Consider the following 24,427-nt stretch of genomic DNA (forward strand, 5'->3'; position numbering starts at 1 on the left):
GATGGTCCTTGAGAATATTTGCTTCGAGTTGAACACATTCGGGTGGCCCCTTCTACACAGCAGTAGAAGCGTAGGCCGTGCGAATCCGGAAAATACTACTTATGTTCGCAGATATCTTGAATCAGGGTAACTGCTCTGTTAGTGTAAGAACAACAGTGTTCAAGTGCAGCCCGCATGTTGAGAACGACAGAACCGATTTGATGGACATCCACCATGAAAATTAAACGGATGGCATTGAGCTCTGATGAACAGTTGGATACCTCCCACTGCGTCACCTTCAATTAGCTCGAATACGTCAGAGCTGGATTTGAGAGGGATGGATTGAACAATCGCCATGAGATTGATCATAACGATATGCAGTACAAGCAAGATAGCAAACAAAGGTTTGAACCGGGTGAGGGGTAACTCTTTCATCCTGTCTTGGGACCCCTCACATCAATAAAGAGACTTGGGAAGGCTGAAACTCCCATCGTAAGACTCCAAATCATAAAATTATGGAAGAAGCGGTGAGATGAGCATGGAGTACTTGGAGAGTGCCTACACTTAGTTCTCCCCGACCGAGTTCATAACTTAGAACATGGACTTGACAAATTTGAAATGATGTTAGTTAACAGCTCATGCATTATGCAGGAGGGAGCCTTTGCACCAATGACCGACGAGACTAGTGCCCAACCATGCACTCAGGAGAAACAAGAAGAAACACATCCTGATCCCCAGGAGTCGATCTGCAGTAGCGTACGGAGAGGAGAGGGGTTGTATGGTCCGATGGCATGCATGATCCTACTCCGTTTGTATTTTGAGCAGATATGCCGCTGTGAAGTGCTTCATTAGCCGCCATTGAAAGATGTTTCTCTGTTTTGCCCATTCAGCATGATTCTACACGTTTCCGTTCAAAGAAGCAATTATCTCTACTCTTATCAGTTGAGACATCTCTATCCCCAGAGTATCCGAGGATGGGCATTCGATTAACTTAAGAACCCCATACAACCTTTTGCGACGATCTTCTTCGTATTCTGATAGTGATTACCACCAAGGCGCATGGTTCGAATTTTGGGGTCGATTGTACGAATCATGAACACTTATCGATGGTTGGTCGACTCCAACGGCAGCTAATCCCATCCGATTCTGGAAGGAATGCGGTACCTGCTTCGAGCCTGGAAGAGCTGTGTCAAGTCTACTGAGCAAGGTACCCGCTCAAGACCTTCTCTCAGACATATAGGTTATCTCAAATTGGTTCCGGAAGGTTTCCTTCTGGATCTCCGGCAAACAATGTCTGTCTGCATACTACATACCTTATGATCTTGCAGATATTGTTATTGTTGACCAGATATCCAAGGCTAAGGTTACCCCAGGACCAGATGACACGGTTCAAGTGAAACTAAGTCATGGTACCTTGCGGAGAGTGACGACCACAAATCAAGGCACAAAGGATTGGTGGAGTGCAATCATTACCCGCAGATATCGAGGGGGAATGGCGCTTGCTGGCTGCGCTTTCTGGATTGCAAGTTGCAACGCATGCCTGTCTGTCTTCGGAAATGGACACTCATACCAGTACCTTACGGTCCTTACCTTACATTCTCTCTCCTTTCTTTAATCGTCCAGAATAGTCAGGGACAATAAACAGACGTCAATATAGCTTTGAGGATCTAAAGCTTCCATTTAAGCTACAGAATGCTACCTGTACATCCACCAGCGCAACCCATGTGCAGGTACTGACTGACGCGAAGTCTACATGAGGAGAGTACTAAAGTACCTTTTGATAGTGCTGCACCATTTTAGGTTCTGGATTTGATGAATAACAGTCATTAGCAGGAACTTTATTGATGCTCATGCCTACAGTCATACACATACCGACCTGGAAGCAGGAAAATAAATGGCAGAATAACATATCACCTTAATTCTCCTGGTCGTTGCCGTCCATAGCTGCACTCCGTACCATCGAGTAATGACAATATCGCCCCAGGATTGCCAGCTAAGCCCAATCAAGAAAGCCCAGATTTCAGTGCAGAGACCGGGAGGAGATAAATTTACCAGAATAAGATTAGCCTGTAGCTAAAAAGACGTCACTTAGGGCGACTTACTAACCGCTTTTAGCAAAGTTAGAGTATTACTATTGGCCTTTTTTCAAAGTGGCTGTTTTGTCTCCACTTGTAGCTTCTCTAAATGGCTACCATTGGTTTTCTAGGTCCCACCTTGCCACTCAGATGCCGCGGACGGACTTCTGGTTGGATTCTGGTTGCCCTAAGAGTACTGCGTGACCTTGTTAGCGCCGAAAGTGGAACGCAGATATTACCATACAATCCCTCGTCAGGACCGACTTCATTATTACATGCCAGGTTGGCTGTATGGTAAACACTGTACTGATCTGGTACCGCCTTTGCAAGGGCTCCACCCGCTCCGAAGGATTGAGGACTCACTCAGCCCCAGCAAAACAACTGCAGCCCCTCCTGGCCTGTTGCCTCCGTCCGCTCCGAGCATCGACTTCCCTTTTCTTCGCTCCCGGTTCTTCTTTTCTACCTCTTGTCCCGCCCATCGATTCATGATTCCCCATCCCACAACCAACTAAAACACAAATTCGACCCGACCTTTCGCTCTCACTCCCACTCTTCTTCCTTAGTACTATCATTACTACATCCCCTTTGTATCTTTTGTCTTATATACTTGCATTTCAACTGTCCTCTTCCGTCTATACCCTTTCCTTTCGCCTTTGAAAACGTTCTTGTTGTCCTCAGGTATCGAGTTGTGCTGGTTTTCTGGTATCACCTCGAAAACCTGAGTCAGTAACATCAACATACTTCCGTCCCTCTATTCGCCACCACAAATTACATCAAAATGTCTACCTTCTTCTACGGTCATCACCAGCAGCATCACCAGCAGCATCACCATCAGGGTGCTACTAGCCACATGCCATCATCGAACAACCATCATAATGGCCGCTCCCGTAGAGGGCCCAAGATGGCCTCTCAGAATGCTCAACGTCAATTCCGCGGTGTGAAAAGTATGAGAGAACTTGCCGAAGCCCCTGCTGTGACTGCCTTCCGCGCACGGTTTGAAGCTGGACGGTCTTTCGACCTGGACGACGACCTGGAGTTCTGTCCGGGTCTCCTTACAGAGGACGATGTATGTTATGACAGCCCGGTTCTCGCACCTCCCGTTCCCTCAGACATTGGCCGAGCGCCTAGGACTCCTCCAACCAGCTAAAGTTCGAGGCATTTTATTAACACTCGAAATCGCAGCTACACTCAATTCACTCTGCTTCCTCGGATCGATCGTCTCTCTCGAGCGGTTCTCCAGACTCGTCTCCTCTTCAGCACCAGATTCAGCCTGTCCAACAGGTCACGCCATCCATCTCCTTGTCTCCCGCATCTAGCAATTCGTTCGTGCATTCAGGGGTTACCAGTAATCTTAATATGGGCTTCCAACAGCCGTCGGCGGTTCGCACTCGCAAAGTCATTCCCATCGTCAACCCTAACACCGGAATGACATTGACCAGCCCGCCCACGTCGATTTCGCCTGGTGCGATGCAGAATGCTCAGCGGCGGTGGTGAGGACTGCTATCTGCCCGGTCGCCATGTCAGTGACAGAGACCTCCGCTCATGGCATGTTTTCTCTTCTGCTGTCTCAGCTTCTGCATCATCGCGATTCCCTAACCGCCGGTTATAATTCTTCTGGTACTTACTTCCATACGGCCATCGCATCTTATCACGACTCAACCGAAGTTTCTTTTACGAGCGCAAGAAACCCAAGAGGATAAACTAGTGTTTTCTGTATATACACTTTTCTCCGATGACGACCTACAGCACTTCTATTAGATTCTCTGCTATGCTTCATCCTATTGCGAGCGACGGCGCCTGCGATTCGACTTTAGTTTTGCATTCTTTTCACACTCACACACGATACCTTGTTTTATCTTCCGGTTAGGGAAAACTATTCCTTTTGGCCTTGGGGTTTGGCCGCGATGATGATAGAAGCGCGGCTTGGCGCTTTCATGTCTATGGTCCGGAGTTGCTTCTGTTCGGTGTGCTATGGTGACTGTGTCAGATACGTTCAGTTTTCTGCCGATTCATCCTCGGATATTGCTTACTATTGGGGTTATTGATTTTTGGGCGGGACGGAATACTCATGCTTCAAAGGGATTAGAAAGGCGGAAACGATATACGTCTGCATTGTTGGGTTGATATCATTGGTTCTGATTGGGATTTCTGTCGGTGACATCCATACTCTCGTCGGGCGTTGTTCCCATATGTCCTTGCAAATGTTTCATTTTTATTTTTCTCTTTTTTGATGTCTTTGTGGATTTTCTCTTCTCTTTCCTGTAAATTGATTGAGAGTCGGAGTCTGGCGGTGCTCATTGCTCCGCTGCAATTGACCAACTGGCCTAGATGGTCTCTGGCTGGAAGCCATTGACCTGCCGCACTTACCTTTCAAGAAAAAAAAAGTCTCACTCCCTTGCTGTGTCTTGGTTGATGCTGCACTTCTTAAACTTCTCTACCTATGCTTCCATGTTGGTTCGTTTGGATGTTACTTCTGTCATAACTTCTCCCGGAGAGTACTTACCATCATTCAATGTATGATTCTTTTCAAAAGGCTCTCTTCAAGCTTCCATTCTCTCCCTCTCTCCTTGATCGTGTCATTGCTGCCGAATTCAAAGCCAGTCCCATGCACAGTGATCAAAGCACTATTTCATCAAACCCGGGTCAAGGTTATTGGCACGGAGCCGGTCCATTGTATGCATCAGGTCACACACCGCGTACGGATCAGTAATTGGTATTGGTGTATGAAGGTCTAGCAACGCAGGAGATTGTGACGCCCGATTTTTGTGTGCTAGGGGCAACTAGGTCCAACGATTGTCAGAACCCGACATTGGAATTAGCCGCGAGGAACGATGTCGATGATGACCAGCTAGAAAAAGGCATGAGCGATTGCATTTCGAAGCTTCGGCATGTCTTGAAGTTAAGACTGGGTAGATTGTACTAGGGATGGGGATTACAGAGGCTATTCTACAATATATGGACCTTGCTGCATGGAACATGAACATGAAACCCAGTGTCAGACCTATACATGATGTCATTGCCTACACTGTTACTTGCCAGACACTGCACATTATTAGAGAGCAGGATAAATGGGGTGTTTGAGGATGCCGGGCCGACAGGATATATCAGCACCGTGATCTATCTAAGATGGGCTCTCAGCCAGAGAGGTAACTAAACCACAAGAACATCTACTTACATACCAGGACAGAATCACAGGTACCTTATGGAGTCACAGATTATTGCTAATAATGAACTTCCCTTCGTCCATTCCCAGTCCATCCCAAGATGGCTGGACGATTGAGTAGCAGTGACGTCATCACTGACACCCACACGCAAGATGTGGGCATTTCTGTTTGCCCCTATGGAGAAGACCCAGGGGAGCATGATAATTATCGTGGTTACCATCGTCCCCGAGGGATCCAGTCAAGCTTGGCCGAGGTGGATGGCATTCTTTTGGCGTTGCGTATGCGTTGTCGCTTTTACTTTAAAGTCGTCTCGTTTCCCGCTACTGATGTGCGCTTCACTTCTGATTTAGTGACATTTCATCTTTTCTTACTACCTAGTATATATCCGACGCAAACAGAGTAATTATTTGTCTTTGACTGGTTCACATTGAAGGTGAGTTATAGCCATCGATGCCGAAGCAATACTCTATGCTCCTGCCTCCCATCGTTGAATTGCGCACGGCGTCTTTGGGATATTACTCGCGCCACACAACTAGACCCTATCACTCATAAGCAGCAAAGTGTACGCTAACAGACCTCCCAGGCAGAGTCATACACCTCAGATCATCATGTCTTTCCTCACCTCCGTACGTGCATCGATCAGCCCCCGCGTGGCCATCAGACCAAGCTACAGGGCCGTCTCGGCCTTCCACAACTCCCCCGCTCGCCTGGGCTTGAAGGAGTCAGATCGGAGTCAGTTTCATCCTTCTATATGCTCCTCAAATTGCAAATGACTAATGTGAGAGCGCAGACCGCGATGATCTGGACTCCTACTACGAGGCTGAGAAGCAAGATCAGTTGAAGAGTACCAAGGAGGGCAAGGCGAAATGGAAGGGCGAGCTTGCTAGCAACAGTGAGGCATCGGTAAGGGCCAATTGATTTCATTGGAAGTAAAACATTGTTTGATAACTGGGACTAGGTCAAGGCGGACCGCGGCGAGCTTGACAGCGACGACAAGGACTTCGAATCACTCCAAAGTCGCACTAAGGATTTGCCGAACAGGAGTGGCCCTGTGAACAAGAGTCAATAGATTCCTCTTATTTAGTGATTCGGCTGTGGAAGGCACTGTCGATTCGGGTGTTGGGGGATTCGGTAATTCATGGGAGTTTGCATGTTATCGTGTATTTTAAGAAAACATGCCATGAATGCAACGGATGAACGTTATCAGATCAACAGTTTATATCAACGACAAAGGGATATCGATAAAGCACCAATCAAGGAGCGTAATAAATTGTATCGAGGTAAGACAATCCCATCTAACGCACCAGGGAGGCTCGGATACCATGTATCGGGGAGTTCCAAACGTCCGCGGAGAAGAAGCAGACAGACGCCATGTTCGCCTTAACACCAGGTCATATATTAGAACAGCAAGTAATCGTTAGGGGGGGATGAGCCATAAGACGATCCGGATATATATGCCAATCGCTCATTTCAAGATCACAATCAGAATGACTAGAACGATAATCAGACCAATGATGGTCATCATACTCCAGTTCTCACCCGCCTTCTTTCTGATCTTATCCAGCCGTTTCCTCGCGCCATCCAATCGTCGCTGGTGCCGGTCGGCATCGCCATCCATGCCATCAAGCAGTGCGATGTGTCCTTCCAGCTCATCGCCAATCTGAATGCTGAGCTGGTGCTGTCGCCCGATTGACTCCCCCAGCCGATCCAACTGTTCATCCTGCTCGCGGAGGGTCTCAGCGTGATGGTCATAAATCTGTTGGTTGGACATGTTGGAGTGGTCCGGACTTGGAGGAGAAGGAGAGTCGCGGTATGGCTGGAAGAGGTTGCGACGATTTTCATCAGCCTCTTCCGCTGCGGAATCCATGAATCGGACAGACTTGGAAGGCGGATGCTGTGGAATAGGCTGTTTTAGGTCAGGAGACGACTTCTTGACATTACTGAAATCCGAGTCCAAGACGGAATCGTCTTGTCCGTGAAATTGGGATGAGAGGTCTCGATATTGTGATTGCAGATGATGGAGTTGATCTTTAAGATCGGTGGCGGCATCATCGTTCGCTTCCCCCAGACGCGATACTTCCGATTCGACCGATTCAATACCTTCCCGTAGAGACTCTAAAGAGCGGGAGATTTCTCCATCCTGACTATTGGGCTCCAGATTCAGCGAGATCGCTCGTTGTCGCTCCAACAGTGACAATTTGATGTGATCAGCAAGGAGGAATAACTGAGATGGGTTCGGCATCTTGAAACGGCGGTTGTGGTCTCGATTCGGGCGAGGTATGTGACAGGTATAACGACCGTGGGAAGCCTGGAAGATGAGACCGGGACACCCAGCGCTGATGAGGCAATAATGCGGAGACGGTCTGAGGCTGAGTACCGGGGAATGGAATGCGAAAGGAGGAACGCGGCGCAGGCGTCAGCGACAGGTCACGTAGGGGCCTCTGTCGGTGAGTCTGTCGGTGAGAAGCTGTAGATACTGATGGTGAAAGTGAAACGGGGAAACTTCGCGATCTGGATACGTCGTTGACGGTGATAGAAAGTGGTTGACAAACATGGATGGGCTGTATGAGGCTTTCTCGGCCGGCGACGGATTGATCTGCCGTTTCCGCATCATCTGCCCCCCGCAATAATAATGGCAATCGCTGGTGGTCACCCTCTTTCCATCCATCCGACGCTGTTTCAGTCCTTTCCTCAACATTCCTTTTTCGCCTCGTCTGCAAGCCTCAACTTCATCCAGCGTCTGTACGTATCACAGAGATCTTCAATCTAACTGCAGCCACCGTGTGACCCTGATGGGTTGCTGTCATAGTTATCGTTTCATCTTCAGACCTCCACGGCAACTCGACAGACGATCATTTCTCGATAACCCCCTTTTTGATCATACCTGAGCGCTGCGGTATCTTGCATGCGCCTATTAAACGGAGCCGTTGACTGAAGGTGACAGATACCGGACGCTTTTGCCGACTATGAACCTCGAGGAGCTTCTGATGATGGAGTCGAGCTGCGACCGCGAGGAGATCGTTGACCTGCGTGCTCTGGAGTATGTCTCGAATTATGACGACCATCTTATGTGTGCGATATGCCACTGTCCATTTATTCGACCGGTTCGCTTGCAGTGCGATCATGTTTTCTGTCAAAAATGCCTGAATTCCGCCATTACCACGTTTGCCGCTGGTCGAGATGATTTCACATGTCCGAGCTGCCGCACGCCGACTCGAGATGTCTACCTCAATGTACCTCGACTATTGACAAATATGTGCGACGACGTACGAGTAAAGTGCCCATTTTCGAGCGAGGGTTGCAAGGAAATTGTACCGAGAGGTCATGTTCAGGCTCACGTCGATAAATATTGTGGGTATAGGCTCATGGATTGCCCGGGGACACTTTGCGACAAGAAGACCAGGAAGAAGGATCTCAGTCCCGATAAAAAATGCATGCATGAGCTGCACCAGTGCTCTCGTTGCGAGGAGGAGGTGATGGAGCAGGATTACGAGGTTCGTGCTATGCCCCGACGATCGTCTTAATCGTGGTTAACCGTGTTTCTTTCCGTTTTATCCAGGAGCATGTAAAGGAATTGTGCCCCAGCTTGAGGACAACCTGTCCCGACTGCCAAACAACAGTCTTTCGAAAAGTGTTGAGGGATCATATTGAAACCTGCCCGGAGGCAGTACATGCATGTGCCGCATCCAAATATGGATGCCCCGTTAAAGTCAAGCGGGCCGACCTGGCGACACATGAGCAAATTTGTCCACTCATCGCTATAGGCCCTTACTTCGAAGCTCAGAATGCCCGGCTTGACTCCCTGGAATTGACCATCCGCCATCTTCAGCAGCGAAATGAGATCTTTGAGGACGGGATAGCCAACATTCGCTCTACCCTGCTAGATGCTTCGCATGCCCTTCCTGGACAGAACACAGAAACACGCCTAAGCCCTTCGGGGCGGTCAGGGTCACCAGGCCCTCCACACCTATCGGGCAGTCCCTCACACGCTGATCATTCTGGTGCAATATCTTCTAATGCCGCCACTACGACATATCTGCTGGCCCTGCACGAGTCTCTTCGAGAAGAAGTTGGTCAGCTTTCACATGCAATCACCGATTTAGACGCTCGCGCCAGCATGGCCATCATGAATGAGTGTCTCCGTCTCAAGGAAGACATGGCTCACACAAATGCTGCTGTCAGCAGTATTCGCATGCAGATCCAATGGCTGATGAATCCTCGCCTACACCAGGGCCAGCGAGCTATTGGTATACGCGGAAATAATGGCAGCAGTAGCAATGATGAGAGCAGGGCTGGTCAGCTAGGATCGTCTACGTCTGGTCCATCCTCAGGCTTGCTCAGACCCCGGAGACCGAGCGATAGCGGACGGGAGGGTACCAAACTATGACCTCCTGTCCTTGCTTGTTTCATTAACATGCAAATTATGATGATGATATAATATAATACTCTTATGACGATCCATGGCATTAGATAGCGGTTTGGTTATTGTGCAACGTCTGACGTTCGCCTTGCACTGGATGCTTGTATGTTAGTATGCTTTTCGGAGTTGACTGGTCATCAACGGCGGTCGTTCATTTTCCATTTGTCTTCAGCTGGTCTGTGAGAGCTTAATAGCACTTGAATTTCTCTGTGTCCTGGCATGCTCGTATATGGTAGCTGTTAATAGTTCAGAGTATTGAGTCTACCTCTGACACATGGACTCATAGACACATAACACGACCGTATACGTAATATGTTCTAACACGGTGATGGTCTAGTTTATAGACAGATCATGAGCTCGAACGAGGGTTTACCGATAAAAGATAGCAAGGGGCCAAAAGACGAAGCAAAAAAAAGAGCCGAACGCGGGGGTCGAACCCGCAACCTTGAGATTAAGAGTCTCACGCTCTACCGATTGAGCTAGCCCGGCGGCGCTTGTTGAAAGGCACTTCTCTAGTGCGCTTTATGTACAAGGCTCATGCCCGTCGAGAATTTTCGTATTAGTATAATTTTGATCATACTGTAATTCCGACACATGTATGATATTACCGGTTGAGGGGTTAAATCTGAATAAATACGTCTTCCAATTATGATTATTTATGCGTTTCCAGTTTACTGAGTGGTAGAAAGGCTAGTACACATGTCATCATGATTAGGAGTCCCAAAATATATTTTCCGCCATGAGCGATAGATCTATGTACCAGATAGCGATCCACCCTCATCACAATCGCAAACTATCGGCATTAATATCCAGAACCGTATCTATTGTCATAGCCCGACCCGGGATAACCGTGATGCCCCTGGCCATGCCCATGTGATTGGTGATGATGCTCGTGGTGCTGATGTTCTGGGGGCCTGTAGCCAGGACCCGGAGGTGGGTGACCATGTTGATCCCCATAAGGGCTACTCTGGTAGCCGCCATGGGGCTCACCGTACCCAACACCTGGATGCTGCTGTGGAGGCGGCTGATAGTACTGGGGATGATGTGGCTGGGAATGCGATTCGTAAGGATGCTGGCCATGTGGTTGGTATGGACGATCAGGCTGTTGGTGCTGGTATGGAGCCTGATGCTGGGGAGCTATATTCTCAACACGTTCTTCCCGCGATGAGCCGCCCGGCAAGAAACTAGAGAAGGCACTCTCTAATTTGCTCAGATTGGATATGCCTGGAATGGGGAGCTTTGAGAGCTGGTCCCAGGGGAGGGAAGAAGACTGCTGTTGCTGGGGATGTGGCTGCTGGTGGGGAGGATGCTGCTGGTGAGCGGCATGGCTAGGCTTGTTACCCCCAAATGCAGCAAAGCCAGTGCTGGCATGGGAGTGCCCGACCTCACCGCCGTTGTTCTTGCCTGCCCTGACACCCTCCGAGCTCAGAATATCATTGAGGCTTGCACCTCGGTCCGGCCTGGAGTGAGCCCAATTCTGCACGGCCTCGAACATGGTCCGGTGTGCCTCATTATGCATGTCGCGCAAGGCTGGATGGTGGAACACACGCAGGCAGTCGTCCAGAACCTGTTGCTCCGGGACTTCGGGATGCTCCCAGGCGTACAACACCCGAGGAGCGACATACTTGAGGATAGCTGAGGCGACGCGACCAGCGGGTTCGTTGAGGATGTTGGAGAAGTGATCCTTGGAAAGCATCGAGTGGGTTGGATCAGTGCAATGGGGATCCGTCCATGGTTCAAATTGGTGCTTCCCAGAGGCATCAATGACACCTGACGAACCAGCTTGTAACGAATTGGAAGCGGCGTTGATGATTGGACGGATGAACGGAGCAAGAAGTGACATAACGAATACTGTCAGGGTCTCCGTGACTTTATCCACCAGCGTCTCTAGACCCGGAATCTTCTCAATTATCGACGAAAGCTTCCGCACCACATTATCTCTGAACTGAAGAATGGGGTAGATCTGGGCCACAGTCTTCTTGGGATCAAAGTCTGGCATTCCTGGCAAACCGGGCCCAGCAGGGCCTCCGGAGGTCGAGGGCTGGCTGGGTCCCGAAGCTCTACTGAGCGATTCTCCCAGGTCGCGACCGATAGCCGAACCGTAATCATCCAATCCTCGAGATGTCTCGTGGGCATATCCCGTCCTCTGACCACTGTGTTGATTGGCATACTGCTGAGCTTCAGAGCGACGTTTGAGCTCCTCAGCCTGGGCGATCAGGTCCTTTGTCCCTGGGATTTTGCCCAACAGTCCGGTGAAAGCAGAGAGAGATCCACCCGAGGAATTCGCCTGCGCATCCCCCAGCGCGATATCCATCTCATTGACCTCTGACTGGGTGAAGTGATCTGTAGCCTCTCCAAGCACGGAATGGAAGAAGTCCACCATACCAAAGGTGCCTGTCACAAGGGGAAAGACATGGTGACCACGGATATTCATTTCGGTGGCTGCGCCGGTGTGCGGAAACACATTGCGGAAGCCCATTTCACGGAGCGCAAGTTCACAGTAGTTTGTGTGCGCTGCAAAATCCTCCAGAGTATGTAGACCTTGACCCAGGCATCGCAGAGCCTCACAAAGGTCTTCCTCCTTCCCCCTGTGGTGTCCACCGCTGGTATACAATCTTCCGTAGTGGATGCTCCTCGCCAGACTATACTTGATGTAGGCAGTACTCGTAGCCCAGTCCCCTCGTTCGTTCGCGATGTAGTTCTTCATACCAGTCTGTGGGTCGATGTCAAGTTCAACCTGGCGGATGGGGCCACGGAGTCGAGCGTCGTACTGCCGTGCATCCTGATTATCGGCATAGTCTTTGGGGTTGCTACAAAAGTCGGACAGAAGCATCAGTACAAAGACGTAGACGCATCGAGCAGAACTTGGGATTGACATACTCAATATGCTCCTCCGGGCGATATACTCCGAGTCTCTCGGAGGTGACCTCAAACTCAGCCGTCGCATAACCGAAACTCAAGAAAGAAAGGATCCAAACCAGGATGCGGATGGTATCGGCGGGAAGGCTCTTCAAGGTACCGACGTCCATTGCCTGAGAGCTTAAGAAGCAAGTTAGTAACTGCTTTCGCATTCACGACCCAAAGAAAAGGAATACTCACTAATCGCGCAGCCAGTTTCCGAAATAAACGCGCTTGACCATAGTAGACGTCCACTTGTGGCCTTTGATAAAGGCAATAGTCTTGAGCATATCTTCGATGTCGCCATGTCGCCAATTTTTGCCTTCAACAGCTGAGATAGAAGCGATGTCTAATCGATTTTAGCGACGAACAACAGTAGGTGATCAAGCAGACGAGGAAGTGGACATACTGCCAGCACCAAAGGCATGAACCTGCGAGGGTAGCAAAACCAGTAGTAATGCCACCACAATGAGGGCGTTGAAGCCCGGACTCATTCTGCGAGTCATGGCCCAAACAACGTGTATATATCTTTGTACCTCAGTGAAAGACAAACGGCGTCAAGGCACCGGAGAATATGGCGCAAAGCGTGGGGTATCTATATCGTACTCCCAAGTTTCAAATTTTCGGCTAGTCCTTGTTATATGGAAAGAAAATAGTCAGATGGAAGGCTTCGTCAGATACAAACAGGAAAACAAGAAACTGCCCGACTAGTTTGCATGTAAGAAGACGATGACAGCTAAGATCAGAGCTGAAGCTGCGGATTATTGTTTCAGTTGCCCCGCTAACATCAGCCTAGCTGCGAGAACAATTTCTTAGCCTACTGGGCAACAATTAGTCCAAACTAGGACAGCCCTATTACTTTTGAAATTTATGAAATGACAGAGCGTATTTGTACCAGACCAGTAAACAATAGGTAATAAGGGAATACGACGTACGGAGTACAAAACACAGACTCCCAAGGGCAAGGAGGGGCAAGCTGACTCTGTTGACCCACAGTATCAGCTAGTAATGCCTTAGACTACAGCAGTAGGTGCCTTAGTATGGAGCACAGCTATGTAATTGGAACTATGGGCATTACTACTAGTAATTTACCTTGGTTGACTCCAACAACCGTAACAGGGTATTCTCGCAACTCATTTTGCATTATTACTGTAGAAGGGGTACAACAAAGATAGAAGGAATAGATGAGGAACGAGCCCGACAGACTGTGATTGAATCCTCTCATCTGACATGCGTTCTAAAACACTCCGGCGTCTTTTTTGACGGATCTAAATATAACTTATGGTGGTCCTCGCTCCTGCTGATCATCATCACCACTATCAATCGGATGTAGGGAAGTGGAGTTGAGCCAGCTAAATGATGATCAACAATGTATTGTATGCAGCAAATTTCGCCAGTGAAAGGCTCAGTCATGATTGGGAGCTTGACAGTCTGGTAGATCGTATTATTCCACGGCCGTTGATATTCTCTCTCGAATACTTGTTTACTTCATAGTTCATGCTTTAGTCATACCAATGTAACCATAGAACCCCACTTTGTTTCTGCCGCGGGGTAGATAGATACTTGTTATCATTCCCGAGTAATTGTACTCCGTATGATGATCCACACAATATTACAGACAAGTAGAGATCACAAAAGACTAGCATGTAGGGTGGCATGGACTCAACAAGGTAGTATTTGACATACTACATTGTTTGATAATGGAAATCATACCATGAGCCTGCGCACGCAGTCTCCAACAACACATATAAGCTGATTGCTCAACCCACCCCACCCGACAGCTAAACATCAACTACTACTCGGCACAGGGCCACCATTGACAGGAGTACCATCTACCACAATGACAGGCTCAACCTCTTACCTCGATGCGCTTCAACGGGATGGCTTCGTCGTCATCCCCTCGCTCCTCACCGCAGAAGAAGTCGAGCACTTCCGCGCCATCGCTACAAAAGCAACAACCCTCGCCCGCACCGGCCAGTGGCCTCACTTCCGCACCGTCCCCAAGCAGTTCCCGCCCTGGCCCAAAACAGCACCCCCGGCCTCCGAAGGCGGCATCTGGGGCGTCCAGCACCTCCTGCACCCACAGATGCCCGACCGCACAGAATTTGCTCGGTTCTATTTCTCCGAGAAGGTGCTAGCAGTCGCGGAGGAGCTACTCGGAGTCAAGGGCACATCGATCGACGCTACCGAGCCACTGGTGATGGAACTATTCAATCTGCTTGTCGCGCCGGAAACGAAGGACTTCGAGCTCCGCTGGCACCGCGATGATATTCCCGAGACGGTGTCGCCGGAGGAGGAGATGCGGTTGCTGCAGGCCAAGAGCCCGCAGGGTCGGCAGTCGCATGCGCAGTATAATTTGGCGCTGTGTCCGGATTCCTCGCTGATTGTGGTCCCCGGGTCGCATCGGCGGGTGCGCACGGAGACGGAGCGCAGTGCCGGGCCGTATGAGCCTGAGTTGCCGGGTCAGTTGATGGTGGAGCTTCGACCGGGGGATGCGGTGTTCTATGATAGTAATATTCTCCATCGGGGAGTGTACAAGGCGAAGCCCCAGGGGGGTGAGGAAACGAGGCTGACGCTGCATGGGAGCATTGGGTTGAAGGTGTCGGCGTCAGGGTCCGACGCGGACGAGAAGGTTCGGGCTACTGCGGTGCTGCAGCACGGTGTTGGTTCGTGGGTTCACCGGGAGGATGCTGCGTTTGATATTGGCCAGCGAGCGGAGAAGATGAGGGCGAACTTGATAGCGCTCGGGACAGGGGAGGGTGTGGGATATTCTCTAAAGGGCTAGAGTTGTCTGTCGATCTCAGCTACCTTCGAAGCTAGATAAAGTCATAGGAGCATTTCTGGAATTCAATTACCCGTGCATCCGATAATGACACAGAGGGGTATCGTATCTTTAGCAAGTCAATGAACGGACCATGACGTCCAGATATAGGAACAGATTTCTTGGACTATATACAATGGAGCCGTAATTATTGTCGTAATCATCATAAGGCCGTCATCAGCTGTTCGCCGGTCGTCGACCATACACGTAATGGTACACAACGTATACATGTATATCGGGGCGCAGCAGGTCCGCGCGTACTTTATCCACGTATTTCTGCGCATCTTCGCCACTCCAGCCGAGCACGCGAGTAAACAGCGCTAATGTATACGGCTCCACGGCCTCGTACAGTGTGATCTTGCCCACCCTCCCGATCTCTTTCAACCGGGGACTCTTGGGCCATGAGCCCACTGGGCACTACAGCCAGTCGTTAGCAACCTCTTAGCCACATTGAGAGAGTGAGAAAGATAGAAATACCTTATAAGAATCATCTGTGACATCCACAAACCCCACTTCCTGCATCCACCCTGCCAAACTCGACGCAACATTCATCGGCCTGCCAAACCGCGTACTCGCCTCATCAATCTTCTGCTGCCAGTCTAGCAGCATAGGCGCGCGCTGAATCGTCCCATCATCCGAGCGGATCCACGTCTCATACTCCTGGACCTCGACCCAACCCCCAGGCTTCGTATGCCTATACGCCTGGCGCAGGAACCGGTTCCAATCGCCAATGCCCCCGCCGAGACTCCGAGCATGGATGTAATCGAACGCCTCGGCAGGCGTGAACGTCCAATCGCTCTCGGCGTCATCGACATTGAATGTACAGTTAGGCGGCGCCCAGTTTGGCTGGATGGGACTTAGATCCGTCCCCACGATCTCTGCGTCGGGGAAGTCATCGGCCATCTCCAGCGGCCAGATGCCTGTCCCTGTGCCTACGTCGAGGATGCGTTTCGGTGGCCCGTCATTGAGGATCGGGGCGCGGTAGAGATCGCCTCCTACGAGCAGTTTGAAGAGATGGTGCATGAAGGCTAGCCGATCTTGTTCTTCCTCGTCGTTAGGCATTGGGTAGTGGCCCAGTCGGTAGGCGTGGTATCGGCGGCCATTCTCGTAGAGGTAGTCACGGGTTGTGGAGGTTAGACTGAAATTTGAGTCAATGATGGATTGAGCATCACATAGTGAGTCTTCGTCGCTCGTCTGGTGATTAATCGTTAGTTTCAGCTCGTAAGTTTTGGGGAGTTGAAGAGGGGAAATCCGTGACGGATGAGGGGTAATTGATACAATGGTTGTAACATGAACGGCAGGAGAATGATAGAAAAATAAAATTGGACAAATCCATAGTTAAGATGCAAAATTCGTCGTCATTATGAATTTCCCATAGAAGTGGAAAGAAATGTAGGCTATTGCCGACAAAAGAGTCGACAGCCATGGTACATTACACACAAAAGCCCGTTGGCCGCAAATAGAGGCAAATGTCTTCTTCCAGGCAAAACAAAACAAGCAACGGGGGAGATGAGAACCAATGTAGAGACAGGCACATGAGAACAAGGAGAGTGGTGGCTTACATCGACCAGGATATGCTCATCTAGATTCGGATGCGACATCTCTAGGATAATTATGCCGAAGCTTAAGAAAGGAATGTATGAGAACGGAAAAGGAGAATAGACGAAAATGAATGCTAGACTTCAGTAGAGGGTGGACACAGCCCCCAGTTAAATATCGAGGCCAATTCAAATAATGATCGATCGAGATAGTAGCAATAATAATTACGGATCACAGAGTGAGGTGACATCCGCCAGACTGGATGGAGCTCCTCATCGAGGGGCTATCCAGAGAGGAGAAAACAGCAGGACCTATAAAAACACAGATAACGACAGCAAGCCACAAATCATAACCAAGAAGCCAATTAATATTAATATGGTTCAAATTCAATATGTAGATAGGTACCTTAGTCCACGACTCTAAACGACGTCGCCAAACGCAAAAATGCTGCAGGGGGTTCCAGCCCCGGGGAAGAGGACGATGGGTTTCCAATTGCGATTCGGGCGGTGTACTGTTGGGACTCTCCAAGGAGCCAGCGCTGTGGTTCTGGGAACGGGCACTGCGCTCTGTATGGATGGATGTATTTGACGGGTTGGCCTAGTCGCCTAATCAGGCTTAACCCGCTCTGCAGAAGCCAAACGTTGGTCATGGCGTTAGCTTACTGACGGAGTACGGAGTACGGAGTACACATGTGCAGCTCTTACGCAGTACCCTGGGTCTAATTTATGAGTCATTGACTGTTGTACCACCTCTCAAACATCAAGATTAGCTTGATGCAATCATCCTAATGAAGTCTCTCTTCATCTTTGGAAACCGTGGACACAAAACACAGAACACATGGCTGAAACCTATTAGATACCTTACCACCTGGTAATCAGGCAGTACTCCGTAAAGCGCACTGTCCCGTCCCAAATCCCAAATCCGCAACCAAACTCAAAGCCCCGCACGGCTGGAGCCGATCTGGGCCGAAATATCCAATAAAATTCCCTCATTAGAGGCGATCAGCCAATTTGTCGGGTCGCCTTCAGAGTTACAGACTTACGGTAGAGTACTCCGTACAAGTGGGTTGCCTCAGCACAGAGTATCTATTCAGTATCTAGATATTATCTAGTCTATGTATGCACCGCCAACTTGGTAACTCACGTCAAATACGGACTACCCCTAGGTGATACACTTTGTACGGGGTGGATGAATTCTGGATGTGAGCGACCGGCCAGCACTCTTCCACCAATGTTACCTCCAGCACTATCAACAAAGCTAAGCGGAAATCAGACTAGACCATGAGGGGCTCCTGCCTAGCCTGATCAGCAGCCAGCAGGAAGCTTTGTTCCGTGTAGCCTGGCGGACTTCTAGAAGGACATGATGAGCATGTGTATGGGTTCTTGATATGGCAGATTTCCTGACCACAAGATATTCGGAGATGATTATATCCGTAGATTTGTTTCCGATGTGCCTAGTACAGTTCCATCAGCCTTCTCCATGGCTATAACCATTCAACAGAGCGCCACTGTAGCCCTAAATCTTTGTCTGCAGCTCCGTCTCTCTCCCTAGCCCCATTCTCAGGTTTCTCCCAGCGACGCTGAGAATGCAAATACATTAATCCTGCGCCAAGCCGAACTAGAACAAAACAAAAACAGCAAAAGTACTTGCATGCAGATGCGTAGTGCCTACTGCTTCTCGCCCGTTGTGCTGTCCGCACTCAGCAGCCATACAGTACCACTGCCACGGCTACTGGTCCCCTCGCTGCTTGTATGCCATGCATCTCGGCGCCCTACGTCCAGAAGGAACAAAAACTCCTCCTGGAACGCAAAGTGCGAGTGCCACATGGATATTTAATGCATACATGTATTCAATGGATTTAATAACCGGACGAAAGCCGGCGATTTTTGGCCGTGCTACGGGTCTATTCAGTAGCAGCTACATACATAACGTCGTCAAGTCTGGTCAAGAAGTCCTCGAGAATCTTGACCGTATTATGTGGGAATAAAGAAATAGACAAGGTAAAAGGAATGACATCCGATCAGCCCAAGCTGCGGAGCTTCTCCTGTTCGTCGGGAGTTAGCGCGGCGAACAGTTGCTCGAACCCGGGCTTAGTGGACGCATTGTGGAAGAAGTCCAGCAAGAATGCCTGAGTCTCGTCATCACGCTTGCGCACACCAAACACTCCTTCAGAGCCACCTTCGCCAAAGGCCATGAGCTCTTGCTTGGTGACACCCAGGCTGAGATCCAGTGTATTGCTGGGAATGTCTTCCCATTCACCATCGTCGTCGCTATCCTCTTCCTCTAGAGCGGCCGCGGTAGCTGCATCAATCTCCTTGCTGCCGGATGCAGCGGCCAGCTCCTCGACGAGCACTTTGATAATTTTCAACGGAGCCGACACCGTCGTGTAGCGGTCTGGGTTGTTGCGAGTCTGCGACCGAGTCTTGATGCGACCCGTGTCCTGAATGATGAGGTCACCTTTGACTTGCACTTGAGCAAGGCGGGGGTCCTCGAGGTTGTACAGTGTAGCCAGAGCAATGATGTTCTGCTTAATCTCGTCGTATCCAGCGAAGTTGACCGAGTTCTCGAGCCATTTGCTCAGAACAATTGGCAGTCCGCTCTGACCATTAATATCGACTTGCGCCAGGAAGTCAACCACCTCCCGAGCGTTTATTAGAGTCAGTCGGGCGAAGACAAGGATCAAACTCTGAATAAATTGTGCCTGTTGAGCTGTGGCAAGACGCTGAGCTACAGCGCGGAGCAACTGTGGCAGATAAGGGCCAAGTCTCTCGGCTCCAGCTCTTTCGACCAGCTCGGCTGCCAGCTGTCCCACCTCAGTTGCGGCGTTATCGTCGACCGACGGGCCCAGCAACCGATCAATGATTATCAGCGCAACTTCAACCGCTTCCTTGCCAGTCTGGGGATCGCGCCAGGCCACGAACTGATCAAAGTCATGTGAAAGAATGTGCCGAACAGCTTCCGTGGCAGGCCGAATTAGCTCAGCATCGTAAGAGTCCAACAGCAACCTGTTAAGCTTGGGCATGACAGTCTCTACAAATCCGGCAGGCAAAGGCTGGAGGGCTCCTTCCGTCAACGCGCGCAGGAGATCGGCCGCAAAATTCGTGAGAGCATTCTCCTGAGTGAGGTTTCCCACGTCAATCGCGCCCATGAGCGAAGGGAGCACTTTTTCACAAAGACGGATGAAAGCGTCAGCTCCCTGTTCGGAGATAGACTGTACGATATCCTCGAATGCCTCGGTAACGATCATTGTCAGCTGGAAATTCGTAGCCCCATTGCTGGCTATGTTGAACAGGACATCAATGGCAACAGATGACAAGACCACACTTGGATTAACCATGATAGTATCGCGGATCGTCTCCGCTAACGTGACCTTGAGGTCGTCGCTCTCAGATGGCTCCTGAAGATCGTGCGCGGCGATGAACTCCGACAGGGCATTGATAACGGGAACCTGAAGGGGGACTGTAGTGCTTGCAGAAAGAGAAGCCATGAGATCCTGCAGGGCCCGAATGCAGGATACCTTGACCACTTCCGAGGGGTCTTCAGCGATCGCCTTGAGGGTCGCTTCAAAGTAGGAGATGGCGGTAGGCTGGAACGCGTCGCTTGCAACTTGAGCCAAAACACCTGCCACAAGGTAACCACGAGCTCGCAGAAATTCCTCTTCTTGCTGGATAGCGAATGTAACGAAATTGTGGAAGCCACTCGCCAACTCGACAGATACCTGTTGCGAGACTTCGTTGAAGTCTCGCAGCAACTGGTTGAGAATGAACAAAGCTGATTCACGAGATTTCCATCTGCCAGAACTATGTTAGCGAGTTCAAGCTTAGTAGTAAAAATGATCAGAATACATACGTCGATGTTGAGTCGGCAAAAAGATTGTTCATGTAGGCGAGGAGACCTTCAACAGTCGTGACCTTGAGCCATTCTCCCAGTTTAATGACCAAGTCTCCACTGCAGGTTCGGGGGGTGTAATTCGCAGTGACAGAGGTCTCTTCCGAGAGAAAGAGATTCACATCAATGTCCCACAGGCCTTCTTCTTCAGTCGTAATCTGCGCGTATGAACTGGCGAGCTTCAAGATTTCTGGAAGCCAACTGGCAGTTGCTGCAGCCTGACCAGCGTTCTGCAACTGCTGCTGGAGTTCAGCTTTGACTGGTGGTGCCTTTAGAAGGGCTTGAATCAGATCAAGCTCTTCCAGCACAAGGAAGTCCAGCGTGTAAGGGAGTCCGTCAACATCTTCTAAGCGGCCCTGTCGTTCATCATGAATATAGAACTCGTGGTAAGCAGACTGAATGTTGGAAAGCTCTGTCCAGACAGTCGAGAAGTAGACCGGGCTTTGAGCTGTCATGAGGCCGGGAAAGACCATTCGAATCTTCATAAGCGTCTAACAGTGAAGAATTATGCCGTCAGTACGAGTTGGAGATGTCTCTAAGTTATTGAGACAGCCTACCTTGACCACCTGCAATTTCAGTCCAATTATACCCCTCCATTGAGAAGGGACCTCACCCTCTTTGGACTCCTCTTGCTCACTGGGGGCCTGTGGCAAGGGAGCCTTCAGAGTCTCAATGAAGAATGGGGACCAGCCGCTCAGCACTTCATCCATAAACTGTTTGACTGCCACCTTGTGCTGCTCAAGCACCATCTCCAGGGTATCGAAGCAAGAGCGAAAAACAGCAACGGCCAATGCTCTTAGCATCGGCTTTCTTGACTCACTAGTCGCAATGTTGAAAAGAGTGGTAACGAGGTCGCGGGCAACACCAAAGAACTGCTCCTCACTGAAACCGGTATCGACGAGGTCCAACAGAACCTTCAACGCGCCGTGCAATGCACCCGCACTGCTATTAGCATCGTTAATGACCTGAAGCAGCGACGGGAGAAGCTCTGGCCATTCATCAGGGAAATCGGCACTGGCAATCTTGCTGACCGCATAGCTGGCAGACGATTTGACTTTCCGCTCTTGCACATCCGCAGTGGTGGCCAATTCCAACAGAACACGTCGGAGCTGAGCCTTGTTGGTGTCATTGATCAGAACCTGACCCTTGAATTCGTCTAGATTCGGCGACCAAGCGGCCGTAATGAAGGTACGCAGGACGGACAGGGAGGACTGGCGGAGGTTCGTAGGGACGGAGTCGTGAGAGGCTATGGCGGCAAGAGAGAGGGGGAACTGTTCATTGGAATAGAGGCGAAGAAGCTGGAGCTCAGCGGCCTTTCTCGTATCGGCCGCTGGCGACTGTGTATCTGCGAGGAGTGTCAAGAGCTGTTGCTCCATGATGGATGGAGTTTGAGGGGTAGTGCAGGCTGCCGGAAGAGAATGGTAGATGTTCCACAATTGAAGCCAAGGCCCCAGAGCAGCTACCTGTAGAGGAAACGCCTGCTGATCGATGGCACCTGCAATTGACCTGGGATTGAAGATAATAGTCGATACGACGCGAATGATTATTTTGTCGCGTAGGAGGGGCAGAAGACGGTGGAAGCACACAACGCAAAAGGGGAGGCGGTGAGTAAATCGATCATTATAACGACTATTAAGGTAACTGCAAATTATTGTTATTTTCGATGGCTGCATACGCCACTGTAATGCACAATGGAGATAGACAATGGCAACTCCCAAATCTCTGACATCACAGTCTGTTGTTCTCTCTTTCGGGTAGGAAGTGTCCTTTAAGGATCTTGTCCTTGGTATAATATAGAGCGCCTACTCTGTATATACTTTAAGAATGGTTTCCTGTCACTGCTGCAGTGCAACAGTCGAAGTAAAGTACACCTCGGCCATTTCATCCTATTACCTGTAATCTATTGTGGAGAAGGATTTACTGTGGACCGAAGAGTTACTAGGTACTCGTACGTACTACTTGCCTTATTTCCTTTTCCCGCTAAGTGCTATGTATCTTAACTCCATACATACTGTTGTCCCAGTAGCAATATGCCAACACATGTATTTCAACGGAGGAGGTCATTACTTAGGAACTAAAACACTTACTCAGAGTAATAACATATCGACATGAGTTAGCAGGCTTGTGACAGGGAGTATTATGCAGATTTCCTTATGTACTGGGATACACATCGACAGCAGAGTGTTGTGGAACTTGATGAAGATATTATTGAAGATACTGCAATGGAAAAATCAGAAACCAAAAAATGAAATAATGATATTTATCAGCACAAGACAAAGAGCCCTGGAAACAGAGACGCTGATCATTAGTGGAGCTCTTGGCAAATTGATCCAGTCAAGTTATCTACTGCCGTAGGTACGGTGAATTGTCCTATGTGGAGACAATCGCACTTCTTCAGGGCACTACAGGTGCGGCAAAAGGCAGACGAAGCCGTAACAAAGAGTACTCAGGACACAGGAGATGGAGAATAAAGTAAATAAGCTTAAAGCATAGAAATCATCAAATGTACAGGACAGCACCTTCTCTGAAGATAGAATAGACAGCCCGAGGCAGAAAAGCGTAATGTACAACAGTACAAATACTGATCTTACAGTAAGGGAAGCAGTGCCAGGTACTGCACAGATCGCCATAGAACAATGCCCAATCTTACCCGAGCAGATAGTAGGTATCCAACCTTGGCCAGGCAAAGAACACCCAAATGACGCGGAAAAAGATTAGCCACTACTAGTACTTTTTTCATCCGTGGCCGCCACACTGCTAGGATCAGAGGTTGACGGGCCAAAGAAAAGAGAGCTAAAGAATTTAAGCAACATCATACATAACGTATTCGGTAAGCGAGCGCCGCACGCAAGCGAGCGCCGCACCTCACGCGTTTTGGCCCCGGTCGAAAACCTCACTTAATTCTACCACCAGCCATGCCTCCAAAAGCGCGTCAAAATGCTAGAAAACTAGCTGAGCAGGAAGGCAGGATCCTATTAGCAATTTCTGCTATTCAAAAGCATGAAATCCGCAGTATTCGTGAAGCAGGTCGTGTTTATAATATCCCCGAGAGAACCCTCCGTCGACGGCTTAGTGGTATCCCTACACGTCTCGAAACACGCGCCAACTCCCATAAGATGACTCAAAATGAAGAGGAATCGCTTATACGATGGATTCTATCGCTTATTCAACGTGGAGCAGCTCCCCGGCCATCTCATGTACGAGAAATGGCCAATATCCTTCTTGCTGCGCGTCATACTACACCTATTCAATCAGTTGGAGAGAAATGGGTATACAACTTTATTCAACGACATGATGAATTAAAGACTTGCTTTTCTCGACGATATGACTATCGGCGTGCTCAATGTGAAGACCCTAAGATTATTAGGGAGTGGTTTGACCGCGTGCAAATCATTATAATGCAGTATGGGATTGTACCTGAAGATATCTATAACTTTGATGAGACTGGCTTTGCTATGGGCTTAGTAGCTACTGCTAAAGTAGTGACTAGAGCTGATATCTATGGGAAAACACCTCTCGTACAGCCAGGCAATCGGGAATGGGTCACTTCTATTGAGTGTATTAATGCCTCTGGTTGGGTGCTTCCTCCCTGTATCATCTTCAAAGGAAAGGTCCATATAGAGGGGTGGTATCAAGATCCAAC

General features: G+C 49.6%; 8 protein-coding genes and 1 non-coding gene across 9 annotated transcripts, besides 3 other annotated features; 4 read left to right on the forward strand and 5 right to left on the reverse strand.

Moving 5' to 3' along the window:
- Positions 1-2,832: 2,832 nt before the first annotated feature.
- Positions 2,833-3,548, forward strand: NFIA_091040 (DUF4452 domain-containing protein; the record flags this gene model as incomplete). Its single annotated transcript, XM_001261042.1, has 2 exons — positions 2,833-3,120; positions 3,237-3,548. The coding sequence occupies 2 exons, from the start codon at positions 2,833-2,835 to the stop codon at positions 3,546-3,548; spliced, it is 600 nt and encodes a 199-aa protein (XP_001261043.1).
- Positions 2,854-2,884: a microsatellite.
- Positions 2,854-2,888: a microsatellite.
- A 2,278-nt stretch (positions 3,549-5,826) lies between the features above and the next one.
- On the forward strand, positions 5,827-6,287 carry NFIA_091050 (uncharacterized protein; the record flags this gene model as incomplete). Its single annotated transcript, XM_001261043.1, has 3 exons — positions 5,827-5,950; positions 6,009-6,121; positions 6,177-6,287. The coding sequence occupies 3 exons, from the start codon at positions 5,827-5,829 to the stop codon at positions 6,285-6,287; spliced, it is 348 nt and encodes a 115-aa protein (XP_001261044.1).
- Positions 6,288-6,683: 396 nt separating this feature from the next.
- On the reverse strand, positions 6,684-7,460 carry NFIA_091060 (syntaxin family protein; the record flags this gene model as incomplete). Its single annotated transcript, XM_001261044.1, has 1 exon — positions 6,684-7,460. One exon carries the CDS (start codon positions 7,458-7,460, stop codon positions 6,684-6,686), a length of 777 nt encoding a protein of 258 aa, XP_001261045.1.
- A 724-nt stretch (positions 7,461-8,184) lies between these two features.
- NFIA_091070 (putative TRAF-like signal transducer) lies at positions 8,185-9,605 on the forward strand (the record flags this gene model as incomplete). The annotated part of the gene is made up of 2 exons (XM_001261045.1): positions 8,185-8,712; positions 8,778-9,605. The coding sequence occupies 2 exons, from the start codon at positions 8,185-8,187 to the stop codon at positions 9,603-9,605; spliced, it is 1,356 nt and encodes a 451-aa protein (XP_001261046.1).
- A 449-nt stretch (positions 9,606-10,054) lies between these two features.
- Positions 10,055-10,127, reverse strand: NFIA_091080. The gene has a single exon. It is a non-coding gene; the product is annotated as a tRNA-Lys (tRNA).
- Positions 10,128-10,440: 313 nt separating this feature from the next.
- Positions 10,441-13,042, reverse strand: NFIA_091090 (Het-C domain-containing protein; the record flags this gene model as incomplete). Its single annotated transcript, XM_001261046.1, has 4 exons — positions 10,441-12,448; positions 12,519-12,677; positions 12,738-12,885; positions 12,946-13,042. The coding sequence occupies 4 exons, from the start codon at positions 13,040-13,042 to the stop codon at positions 10,441-10,443; spliced, it is 2,412 nt and encodes an 803-aa protein (XP_001261047.1).
- Positions 13,043-14,376: 1,334 nt separating this feature from the next.
- On the forward strand, positions 14,377-15,321 carry NFIA_091100 (phytanoyl-CoA dioxygenase family protein; the record flags this gene model as incomplete). Its single annotated transcript, XM_001261047.1, has 1 exon — positions 14,377-15,321. The coding sequence occupies one exon, from the start codon at positions 14,377-14,379 to the stop codon at positions 15,319-15,321; it is 945 nt and encodes a 314-aa protein (XP_001261048.1).
- Positions 15,322-15,534: 213 nt separating this feature from the next.
- NFIA_091110 (class I SAM-dependent methyltransferase) lies at positions 15,535-16,958 on the reverse strand (the record flags this gene model as incomplete). Its single annotated transcript, XM_001261048.1, has 3 exons — positions 15,535-15,774; positions 15,835-16,551; positions 16,920-16,958. The coding sequence occupies 3 exons, from the start codon at positions 16,956-16,958 to the stop codon at positions 15,535-15,537; spliced, it is 996 nt and encodes a 331-aa protein (XP_001261049.1).
- A 1,958-nt stretch (positions 16,959-18,916) lies between these two features.
- On the reverse strand, positions 18,917-22,160 carry NFIA_091120 (putative importin beta-5 subunit; the record flags this gene model as incomplete). The annotated part of the gene is made up of 3 exons (XM_001261049.1): positions 18,917-20,687; positions 20,746-21,275; positions 21,342-22,160. 3 exons carry the CDS (start codon positions 22,158-22,160, stop codon positions 18,917-18,919), a joined length of 3,120 nt encoding a protein of 1,039 aa, XP_001261050.1.
- Positions 22,161-23,744: 1,584 nt separating this feature from the next.
- Positions 23,745-24,416: a mobile genetic element.
- The last annotated feature ends 11 nt before the right edge of the window (positions 24,417-24,427 follow it).

The sequence above is a fragment of the Aspergillus fischeri genome, genomic scaffold (assembly GCF_000149645.3).
Source record: "Aspergillus fischeri NRRL 181 1099437636264 genomic scaffold, whole genome shotgun sequence".
Classification (NCBI taxonomy): Eukaryota; Fungi; Ascomycota; class Eurotiomycetes; order Eurotiales; family Aspergillaceae; genus Aspergillus; species Aspergillus fischeri.